At 35.7% G+C, this 11,675-nt stretch overlaps 1 protein-coding gene across 2 annotated transcripts in view; it reads right to left on the minus strand.

Annotated features, from left to right (window-relative positions):
• Positions 1–11,675, minus strand: part of UGGT1 (UDP-glucose glycoprotein glucosyltransferase 1) — a 120,978-nt gene that overhangs the window by 68,738 nt on the left and 40,565 nt on the right. For both annotated transcript variants that reach the window (XM_008579456.1, XM_008579455.1), the window contains exons 14-17: positions 10,181–10,300; positions 8,797–8,882; positions 5,619–5,754; positions 2,752–2,883 (exon numbers count right to left, since the gene is read on the minus strand). In XM_008579456.1, the coding sequence (XP_008577678.1) occupies positions 2,752–2,883; positions 5,619–5,754; positions 8,797–8,882; positions 10,181–10,300 (474 nt within the window). The remainder of the gene's footprint in view (positions 1–2,751; positions 2,884–5,618; positions 5,755–8,796; positions 8,883–10,180; positions 10,301–11,675) is intronic.

Genomic DNA, 11,675 nt, shown 5'->3' on the forward strand with positions numbered 1-11,675 from the left:
AAGGGTTGCGATCCCGTTACCGGTCACGAAAAAAGACAAAAAGGGAAAAAAAAAAAAAATTCTTGTTAAACACACCGTAACTGATATTTTCTGAAACTAGCAGCATTACTTATAACTGTTTTTAGATAGCACAAGTAGAAAAGTACTTCAATTGGGTAACTGATACCAGTCATCAGAAGGACACTGTGTAGTTTCTAATCAGATCTATCCATAGTATTAAATGTTGGTACAGACTCAACTGATTGACTATAGCATGGCACAGCCATAAAGGCCCTCTAGGCTAGTTTCAGCCATTTCTCTTTATTATTGTTTAAAGTTTTTAAATTTACACTCCCAAAACTCTTACATGTTAATTCTGTTATTTGAAATCTCAACTCTTTCACAGAAGTCCTAAAACTTCAATTTTAATCTAATTTCAGCTTTGAAAAGCATCCCCTCCAATCAATTAAAACAAAATCAAACCAAAAAAACCCACATTATAACTCTAAGTGACAAGAAAAAAGTAACATTGATTTTCTCTGGAAATAGCAACTGAATTAAAGTTGGGGGAGGGGGGTAGGTGTTTTGACTATATACATTCCTTTTTTACTGCATGTAAATAGTTTTTTAAAGCCACTTTTTGCCATTTGTAAACAAGACCAAATAACACTATGCAGCCCAATTATTAGAGTAAAACTTAAAAATTACATGCGAAAATTTTCTATCACCAGATCACCAAAAATGTTAAATAATGATAAATAATTAACAAACATTAATTTCAGGCAAAGTTTTATAATGATCCACTCACAAATGAAAATTAAGATTAATAAAGACTCAGGGTTAATATGCTGAATGCAAAATGTTAACATGTGTAAGTTAGAACTTTTCCTAATGTCATTATCTTACTGGCTTTGAAAGATATAAATATATACCTATCAGACTATATTCTCTTCAGTTTAAAAGTTCTACTTTAACTGTACTGTCTACTTTTAGAAATATTATTTCTTTCAAGTAACAGACAGAATATACCACAGCTTCATATTTGTAACAAAAGGCACAGATATTTGTAAGTGTAATGACATTTGCTAAAAGCAGTCATTTTTCCTAAAAATAATCATTTCAAAAGAATCCATTCTCTTGAGCTTTTTTGTGTAGGGGGGAAGCTCCTCCAGTTTAAAAAACTTATTAATTACTATATTCTTAGGACTCCTGGGATCCTCTTCAACATCCTTGCCTTGAAAGTACTTCTACTCAAATAGGTAGGAAATTAAATGGCTTAAATTATATGATCTGTTTGTATAGGGAACGGCCTTTAATCAGTACAGATGAGGAAAATGGACAAGTCTGGTAAACTACTAAGGAGCTTGGTCTATGATACTACCATTCAATTCTTCAGCAGAATAAACATTTCAACACATGTAAACATGTAACAAATGACATTTTTCCCAATTTGCCCACTCTATTCAAAATCTTTCAAGCAAATACTCTTGATATACAAATCATTCACAATAGAAAGGCTACTTACACTTTTCCTTTAATTGGATTTTTTAAAATTAGAGTTTAAACATTTTGCAAATGTGAAATATGAGAAAATTCCATAAATTTCCTCAAATCTTTGGTATTCCCAAAGCGGTCCTCCTTTTTTTTTCATTTCACTTACTCCTTTTCTATTCTTGCTCTGTGTGTAAATCTGAAAAATCACTGTGCACCATATCAATATTGTTTTATTTTAAAAACCAGATAAGTGGGGCCGGCCCGTGGCTCACTCAGGAGAGTGCAGTGCTGATAACACCAAAGCCATGGGTTTGGATCCTATATAGGGATGGCCAATTCACTCACTGGCTGAGCATGGTGCTGACAACACCAAGCCAAGGGTTACGATCCCCTTACCGGTCATCTTTATTTTAAAAAAAAAAAAAAAAAAAAAAAAAAAAAAAAAAACACCAAGCCAAGGGTTACGATCCCCTTACCGGTCATCTTTTTTTAAAAAAAAAAAAAAAAAAAGACTTGGGAGAGAGATTACAAAAATCTAGAAGGATTCCCTATTCAGATCTGAGTATGGTTGATAAGGAATGATAGCTCAAATCTCCAAAGAGGAACTGAAGTCCTCGTCCTTGATTAGAAAACAAGTAAAAAAGTTGATAAATAAATATACTTTTACATGTTTTAAATTAAAATGTTTCAGAAATGTATTTTGATTCCTTGCTTTATCATATGTCTTTGATATACTGACCAACTTGTTCCTACTTATAATAGATAAAGGTACTTTACTGTATTTAATGTCTTACAAGAAAAAAACATTACCTTTAAATAAAGAAATACTTAAATTTCCCATATTATATCCTTATTACCACACTTTCCCACTATGTTTATTACATTTCTTAACACATGTCCATCCTTAGTCTAAATAACTAATTAGTGCCAATATATGATATACATTAAGCTGTATATCATACCCTGGCAACTATACTTCCAGTAGATTTTATACAGAACATGCTTCACCCAAGTACTGCCATTGCATTATGAAAAAGAAATTATTTTTCAATTTATAAGTTAATATGCAAGTTAAAAATAAGTGATATCTTCACAAAACTAAAATATAAACTACTTTTTCAAAAACTAAAAAATGATCTGGTTTCTAAATTTTTAAATGCTAAGTTCCAACACTTCAACCACCACCACCACCATTATTAACAACCATGTCCCCACAAAAAAGGGAGGTAAGGACAGTGCATCGCTGCAGTCAAATGAGAAGTGCCAAACAGTTTTTACCTTCCGATTTTGATCATAAGCAGAATCAATCCCCAAAATGCTATTCACTTCCACATATGGGTATTTCTTCTCCAGGACACTGACCACATATTCAACTTTCACTTTTTCTCCAGTCCTCACCTTGTTATAGACCTGAAGAAAGAAAAACCAAGTAACCAACCACACTTTTAAATCCAAATTTCAAAGCATCCATTACAAGATTTCTGAAGACAGAAGAAAATATGACTACTTTTCTTAGAAGGTCAAATTGGGACATGTCAGCAGTTCTCCCTTTTCCACAAACCTCATTAAGATGCCTTCTTACATCAGAAACTAAATATTGTTAAAAACACTCAATCAGTTTATAGGCACATTAGGTCCCAAACATAAAAATGCATTATGAAAAATCCAAAGTTCTCCCTTTTCCACAAACCTCATTAAGATGCCTTCTTACATCAGAAACTAAATATTGTTAAAAAGACTCAATCAGTTTATAGGCACATTAGGTCCCAAACATAAAAATGCATTATGAAAAATCCAAATACTTATATGTAATCCTTGAAATAATTCTTGTCAGTGATGTTTAGGGGGGAAAAGATTACAAAATATGTGTTGCATAAATCCTGTTTTTAAAAAACAGACCCAAGGGCTTCTGGTCAAGATGGCAGAATAGACAGTCCCCAGCGTCACTCTCTTTCATAAATCAACCAATTTACAACTATAAAAAAGCAACAACAGCTAAGTTGGGGCTGCTAGAGCTAAGGGGAAGAGAAGGAGAGACCTATGGAGTGCACAAAGGTGGGAGAAGCCACAATGAAAGAAAGAAAAATCCACTCCAATCATTTCGTGCCATGGCTGCTTTAAGGCTGGAGCTGCTGAGGGCACAGAGCAAGAGCTGGCAAAAGCTGCAGCTGTGCCCTTCAGATGAAGTTGCTTGGAGGCAGCGGGGGAGAACAGGGCCTTGGCAACCCCCAGGCCAGCAAGACCACTAATAGGGTTCCCATGGACCCACACAGAAGCAAGGAGCCACAACAACCATAAAAAAGGAGCCACTCAGAGGCTGGTGGGTCATCACAAAGGACCAGCACACAGCCCGTCCCATGGGAAGTGTTTGCAGCAGGGGTGGTGGGAGAGATGGGCCCACTAGGGGAACACTGGGGCACAGCAAGGACAGCTGATTGGCACCCCAATCAGCAAAGGACCACTCAGATGACACTGGTCAGGAATATAGAATTGCATGGGGTGCAGTTTGATGAAAAGACTCAGGCCTAGATCAGAGTTTCTACACAACCCAGGTGTACTGGGTCTCTGGAGAGCTGAAAGTACCTATAAAGTCAACCATTAAAACCTGAGCTGCACAAAAAGCCTTCCTTAGGGAATCAGCAGCAAAGCAGCAATTTAGCTAAACCACACACCTCAAGTACTGGTCCCCACAAAAACTGGTTCAGCACCACCCTGGGACCTGAGGTGTGGAGCCGGGGACTGGACCACCCCCACAACCAGGCACACCGCCAGCGCCAAGGACCATGCCAAAAACATCACCTCCATGTGAGTGGCTCACCACAGCCACCACAATACCACAACTGCTGTGAAAGCGGCTAGACACCACAACTACTGTGCACATGGTCAGCCACCCACTGGAGTGCACTGACAGAAGGAGAGTCACCAGCAGAGACCAAAGAAAAGAGGATGTCTCTCTCCACAAGGGCCATTCCAGAGTGACAGAAGAAGCATCAGCTGTACGTAATATTGGGAGCAACATATGTCAATGCTGAGCCCCAAAAATGTGTATAATCAAATATGATTCAATAAAAATTTTAAAATAATAAAATTAAAATTAAAATTAAAAAACAGACCCAAAACAAATAATAACAAAACTGTGCTTATACATGTACAGTTAAAATCTAATCATTCAAGGGAGATTAGGGAAGGGAGACGCAGAAATTTTAAAATGACATTAGTATTATCTGAATTTTGTTACAGTGAGTATGTATTGCTTTTGCAATAAAAAGTAAACAAAAAGAAATTAAAACTCATACTATACTTTCCTTCCTATACATATCTATGAAGGGGAAAAAACTTTAAAAAGCAGACTTTAAAATACTTGTTGGGCCGGCCCAGTGGCGCACTCGGTAGAGTGCGGCGCTTGGGAGCGCGGCGGCACTCCCGCTGAGGGTTCAGATCCCATATAGAGAGCAGCAGATTAACATCATGTTTAGGGGTAAAAGTGGTGAAAATCAATTGCTTTAAACACGATTTTTTTAAACAGTTACCATTAATCTGTAAATCAAAGAACTGTTACTTATAAAGTTGTTTATACTCAAAAGTAGAAAAAAGATAAGAAAATAAGAATTCTTTCTTTGAACTTGAAAGTAAATGTCTTCAATATACACACAAATCAAAGCATTTCGGAGTTTCCAGTAAAAATGGAAAACACAGACTGTTAGTCAATAAGAATTTTATGGCTTTAATATTAAACTAAATCCTTATAAAAAATTATATAATAGTCTCAAAGGGAAAAAAAGTAAACTTTTTTAAAACAAGTAGAGAATATCACATTTGCCAAGAGACACTAACGAATGATTTCAAATCACCAAAGGGTACAAGACTAAGATACACCAGTAGGGTTTCTAAGCAATCTTATCTTAGCCAAAATTACAGCAAAACGTTAGTGAATCAATAAAGTAAAGGCAACCCCTTAAATACAAAACAGATAGAGTTTATGTGAATAATTTACTTTTTCTCTTTAAAGAAATATAAAATCCTCTTACCACATATTGTTTTTACAGTGTCCGATTTTTTAAAAAAATTATAAATATATATAATCAAGATGTTTCAATTAAAAAAATAAATTCAAAAAATGATTTTCCATTTGAACAAAAACATACATGTGTCAGAGTTTGGAAAGCATGGTAATGATCCACTTCTTGGACAACATAATTATATGCTCTAAGAACAGCCACTCCAGCATCTTGCATTCCATCAACATCTTCAGAGTCATTAACCACAAAGATAAAACCAATTCTGGAGAGGGAGGGGAAAAAAGAAGAAACATCTCAAAGTAGGCAACCAGTTAAAAGGAATGGCACTCTTATAATCCCCTCATATATTAGCTAATAGAGGAAAACTATCCTTAAGTGAAAAACACAGTTCACATGCTACTCTAACATGGTTGGCAAAGGTACACACACAACACTTACAAAATAAAAAAGAAGGTTTTCAAAAGTGGCTTAGACTTTTCTACTGTTAGAACAAGCTGCTTCCACATGATGAAAAGAATCCTTTACTGAATAACGGGTGTTGCTATAGGTTTAGTGGAGGTTTCGTTCTGCTTTTAAACAAAAATTAGGGGAAATGAATTTTCAGACTGTAAAAATGAACAGAAAAGAGGGGATTTTGAGATTTAACACAGGCAATATGAGAATTATAGGTAAAAGGAAAGGGGGAAAAAACGATTTACAATTGCCCTACAGCAGAAAGCTACAACCAAGGTTACAGTTTACTAAATTTAAAAATTTTAAATATTGGAATAGGCTAATCTATAGATGGTAATGGGTTAGCAGAACTTATTAACATCCGAATCACTAAAGTTAATATACAACTCCCCACTGCTAAATTTGACTGACAATAAATAAGTAAATAAATAAAATAAAGGGATAAACCACAAAGTGATACCATTATACATCTCTGGTTTGGTTGGCAAAAAAACTGGGACCAGACAAAACGAAAGCCCCTAGCCTTCACACTGAAGACAAACAATTAAATGGAGAAAGGATAGTCTTTTCAACAAATGGTGCTGGAGCACCTCGACATCTACATGCAAAATAATCTAGATACAGACCTTATGCACTTCACAAAAATTAACTCAAAGTGGATCACAGACCTAGATGTTGAACACAAAACTACAAAACTCCTAGAGGACAATAGAGAAGAAAATTTAGGTGATCTTGGGTTTGGCAATAACATGTTAGATCCAAAAGCATTATCCACAAAAGAAAAAATTAAGTTGGACTTCACTCAAATTAAAAACTGCTCTGTGAAAGACACTGTTATGAGAATGAAAGGACAAGCCAAAGACTGGAAGAAAATCTTTGCAAAACACCCATCCGATAATGAACTGGTATCCAAAATATACAAAAAAATGCTTAAAACTCAATAATAGGAAAACTAAATTTATTAAAGGGCAAAAGATCTGAACAGATACTTCACCAAACAAGACATACATATGGTTAGTAACCATATGAAAAGATGCTGAACACCATTTATCATTAGGGAACTGGAAACTAAAACAACAATAACATACCACTACGCACCCATCAGAACAGCCAAAATCCAAAACACTGACACCACCAAATGCTAACAAGGATGTTGAATAACCATATGAAAAGATGCTGAACACCATTTATCATTAGGGAACTGGAAACTAAAACAACAATAACATACCACTACACACCCATCAGAACAGCCAAAATCCAAAACACTGACACCACCAAATGCTAACAAGGATGTTGAACAACAGGAACCCTCATTCACTGCTGGTGAGAATATAAAATGATACAGCCATTTTGGAAGACAGTCTGGCAGTTTCTTATAAAACTAAGCATATTCTTACCACACGATCCAGCAATCATGCTCCTTGGTATCTACCCAAAGGACTTGAAAACTTATGTTCACACAAAAACCTGCACATGGATGTTTATAAAGCAGCTTTATTCCTAACTGCCAAAACTTGGAAGCAACCAGATGTTCTTCAACAGGTGAATGGATAAACAAACTGTGGTATATCCATATAATGGAATAATATTCAGTGATAAAAAGAAACGAACTATCAAGCCACAAAAAGACACAGAGGAACCTTAAACGCACATTTCTAAGTGGAAGAAGCCAAGCTGAAAAGGCTTCATGCTGCATGACTGCAACAATATATTCTATAAAAGGCAAAACGGTAAAGACAATAAAAAGATCAGTGGTTGCCAGGGGTTTTGGGGATGAGGGGATGGACAAATAAGTGCAACACAGGGGATTTTTAAGGCAGTGAAACTAATCTATATGATACTGTAATATGGATACCTGACATTACACATTTGTCAAAACCCATAGCATGTACAACGCAAACAGTTAGTCCTAGTGTAAATTATGGAGTTTAATTAATAATGTAAAAATATTAATGAACATGGCTCTAAAAAATATAATCTATTAAAAAACCAAACATGGTCTAAAACCTTATTACGTCATCAGAACACAGCTTAGTGTTGGGGGCATGGAGCACACAGTAATATTTGTTGGCTAAAGAGGTCTTTTCTTCTTTATTTTCACATTTTCCAAGAATTCGAATTTCATTAATATGTAAAATTATCAGAATTATTCAGAATGTAAGTGAAAATATCTTAAGACTTATATGTGAAAATTTTTTGTTCTTGAAAAGTGGAAACCCAGCCACTCAGTACCCAGTTTGTAGTTTTGGCAACACAAGAGAAATAAATGTGTCTGTCTGCATCTACACAAGGCTATGTATACATTTAGTCCTTCACAGTCTAACAAAAGCTATTGGCAAAGCTCCATATCTCTGCTGAAAGTAGAAATAGGCCTTGTGATGTGGACACACCTAGGAAAATTCCCTTCCATTGGGAAGTGAGCTAAGACCATACACTATATTTATATGGGCTACTTATTAATAATTCAGTGGTGGTAAGCTTCTATTTACTGAGAATTAAATTCCCAGTCCCAAAAGATAATGGCTTCATACTGAGTGGAAGATAAAATTGCCATTAACATCCCCTCTGGGCCGGCCTGTGGCTCACTCGGTAGAGTGGGGTGCTGATAACACCAAGGCCACAGGTTCGGATCCTATATAGGGATGGCCAGTTGGCTCGCTGGCTGAGCATGGTGCTGACAACACCAAGTCAAGGGTTGAGATCCCCTTACCGGTCATCTTTAAAAAAAAAAAAAAAAATCCGCTCTATTAATATTTACCCTATAATTCAGTAGCAACAGTCTTGCATTTAAAGATAACAAACAAAACCTCAGCTGAATTATTTGATATCATCAAATCAATGCCAGTGTTACCTTAGGGGTATATGATTACTGAGGAACATCTCAGCTGTGTTAATCAACTCTGCTGTGGTCTCATGTGCAGGATCAACTATGAAAAGCTGTGGGAGAAAGAGAAAAGAAAACATGAAATGACACTTATTCAAATGTACCTGGGCCTATAGAAATGCTGATATTCTTTGCACATTAAACCAACCCTTTTCCAGCTACTCTTGAAACACATAAAAGAGGAGTTAAACAAATAGCAGTTTACCTCCCTTTATGTTCAAAGAATTTGATACTGAAGGGCTTATGGACTTATGCTGTTAACATGGGAACTGTTTTCCAGATTGCTGACACCTCTTCTTTTCCTCATCAAACAAAAACTAAGTTTTATCAACTCTCTCACCTTAGAAAATAAAGACTGCCTTTTTGTACATTCACTTTGAAGGATGTCAGAATTAGGAATTCATTCAGAACCCAATTCCTAGACCATAGCAACAGCTAGCAAGAATTAAGCACTCATTATGTGCTAAGCAACTTACACATATTCTCTCATTTAATAAAGTTCAGACGTATGGTAAGAGAGCAGGAGACTGAAATTTTGACTGAGAAGGCAAAAAGGGGTTTCAAGAGTTAAAAAGTACAGAAGGCAATTTCCCTTGCAAGTCCTGAGGAAGCAGACCTTGGCCTACCCCTTTCGCAGCTACGTGAGGGAAGAGAAAGAAATGAGAATGCTCTCTCTCTATCTCTCTAAAGCAGTGAAAGAAGAAATAACAAGCAGGAGTTGATAAAAAGACTTATTTAAGCAATAAAATTGAATGACTAAATCTTAGGGATTAAAATATTAAAGAAAAACAGTAGCAGTACACACCCTCAAGTAAAAAAGGAGATCTTAAAACTAAAATGACACTGCTGTGAACCTAAAACTGCTCTAAAAACTGACAAAAAGACTTGTTTAAGCAATAAAATTGAATGACTAAATCTTAGGGATTAAAATATTAAAGAAAAACAGTAGCAGTACACACCCTCGAGTAAAAAAGGAGATCTTAAAACTAAAATGACACTGCTGTGAACCTAAAACTGCTCTAAAAAAAGTCTTAAAATAAAAAACAAAAACAAACAAAAAAACTTAAACAACAGTCTAAACCTTCATGTTTAGGATGAGGAGGAGCATTTCCTCACCCAGGAGGAAATGGAGGCGGTAATGCTGCTGTAACATCTTACAGCCCTACATATTATCAAGACATTCCAAAGCCCTTTCAGTCAGAATATGAAGCATATCTGGTGGTGGTGGTGGTGGTGGTAGTGGTGGGGGGAAGCAGCTAGAAAAGGAGAGAAGAGAACATTCCACATATGAGAAAAAAGTAGACAAGGGAGAAACGGAGTTCATGGCCAGACAATAAAAAGTTTTACTTACCATGTTATGCAAGTTTTTCCTGATCTGCCGGATAACACCAGGAAAGGTGGGTCGAAGCAACTCTTGTAGACTAGAAGGCCACGAATTATACCTGCTATCAACCTCCAGGTTGTTGACCCACTAGAAAAAAATAACAAAACATGGAGTATACACTTTAGCCACCAGTTAGTGAAATGTGCAGTGATAACAAGATGTTAGGTTATTTTACAAAGAATCACACAGGACAAGAACATTTTCAAAGATTGTAGAGAAAAATGAGTGACTAAAAGATAAGCTACAGGATAGGTGAAGATATTTGCAACCTACAAAACCTAGAAAGAACTAGTGTCAAAACTGTGAATAGAAATCTAACATATCAATAAAAAATGCAAGCAACCCATAGAAAACAGAAACGGGTCAATAGTATAAAAAATAAATATATAGAGGAAATCCAAATGGCCAGTAAACACAAGAAAGATGTACACCCTCAATCTGGGAAATATAAACTACAATCACAATGAAATTTCACACTCATTAAACTGAAAAAAATCAAAAGCATGTCAATATTCAAGAATAGGCAAAGATATAGGGCAATGGGAACTCTCACCCAATGGCAGTGTCTGGAACAATCACTTCAGAGAATCACTTTAGAGAACTATAGTCTTCAACTTTATTAGTACCCTACCACTAAGTACTCCAGTTCTCAGTATCTACCCCAAATAAATTCTCACATATATGCACAAGGAGAGAGGTACAAACAGAGGCATTATAGCACTGCTTGCAACAGCAAAAAATTATAAACAATTTAATGTACAGAAAGAGAGCAATGGATAAATAAACAGTATGTACCCAAGGGCAGGGTGGGAAAGTATAAAATATATATATATATTTCCTTGCTCACACATGCAGGAAGTATTTCTGGAAGGATCCACAAGTAATTGATAACGATTGTTGCTTCTGGGGAGAAAACTGGACGTTTCACTATAATGGTATATAGTGCATCCTAAATTTTAAGCTACAAAAGTATAAATGATTTCTTTAATAGGTCAAATACTATAAAATATGATATGATAAACTATATCTATCAACCTGCAAAAACTCTTGACAAAACTATTGGGTAAAAAAATTGATGAAGGATATTGACAAATACTGGATTAACCCAATTTTTAAAAATTTTAATAGGGAATAAAAGGATAAAATAAGGAAGAGGATGAATACACACCAAATTCAGAAAAGGAATTACCTGCAGGTTGGAGAGGGGCGGAACTAGGAAGGGATATAAAGAAGGCTTCAATGGAAACATTTTTTCCCCCAAGAAAACAACATATCAGACACAAAATGATTAAATGCTAACATTCAGTAAGTATGATGATGGGTCATATGACTGTTAATCTCTTTATGTTAATACAAACATATGTTATGTTTATAATTATTTCTTTTTTTTTTTTTTTCCTTTTTGTCTTTTTTTCGTGACTGGCAACGGATCGCAACCCTCAGTGTCGCACCCGTACCGGAC

The sequence above is a fragment of the Galeopterus variegatus genome, unplaced genomic scaffold, assembly GCF_000696425.1.
Source record: "Galeopterus variegatus unplaced genomic scaffold, G_variegatus-3.0.2 Scaffold1889, whole genome shotgun sequence".
Classification (NCBI taxonomy): domain Eukaryota; kingdom Metazoa; phylum Chordata; class Mammalia; order Dermoptera; family Cynocephalidae; genus Galeopterus; species Galeopterus variegatus.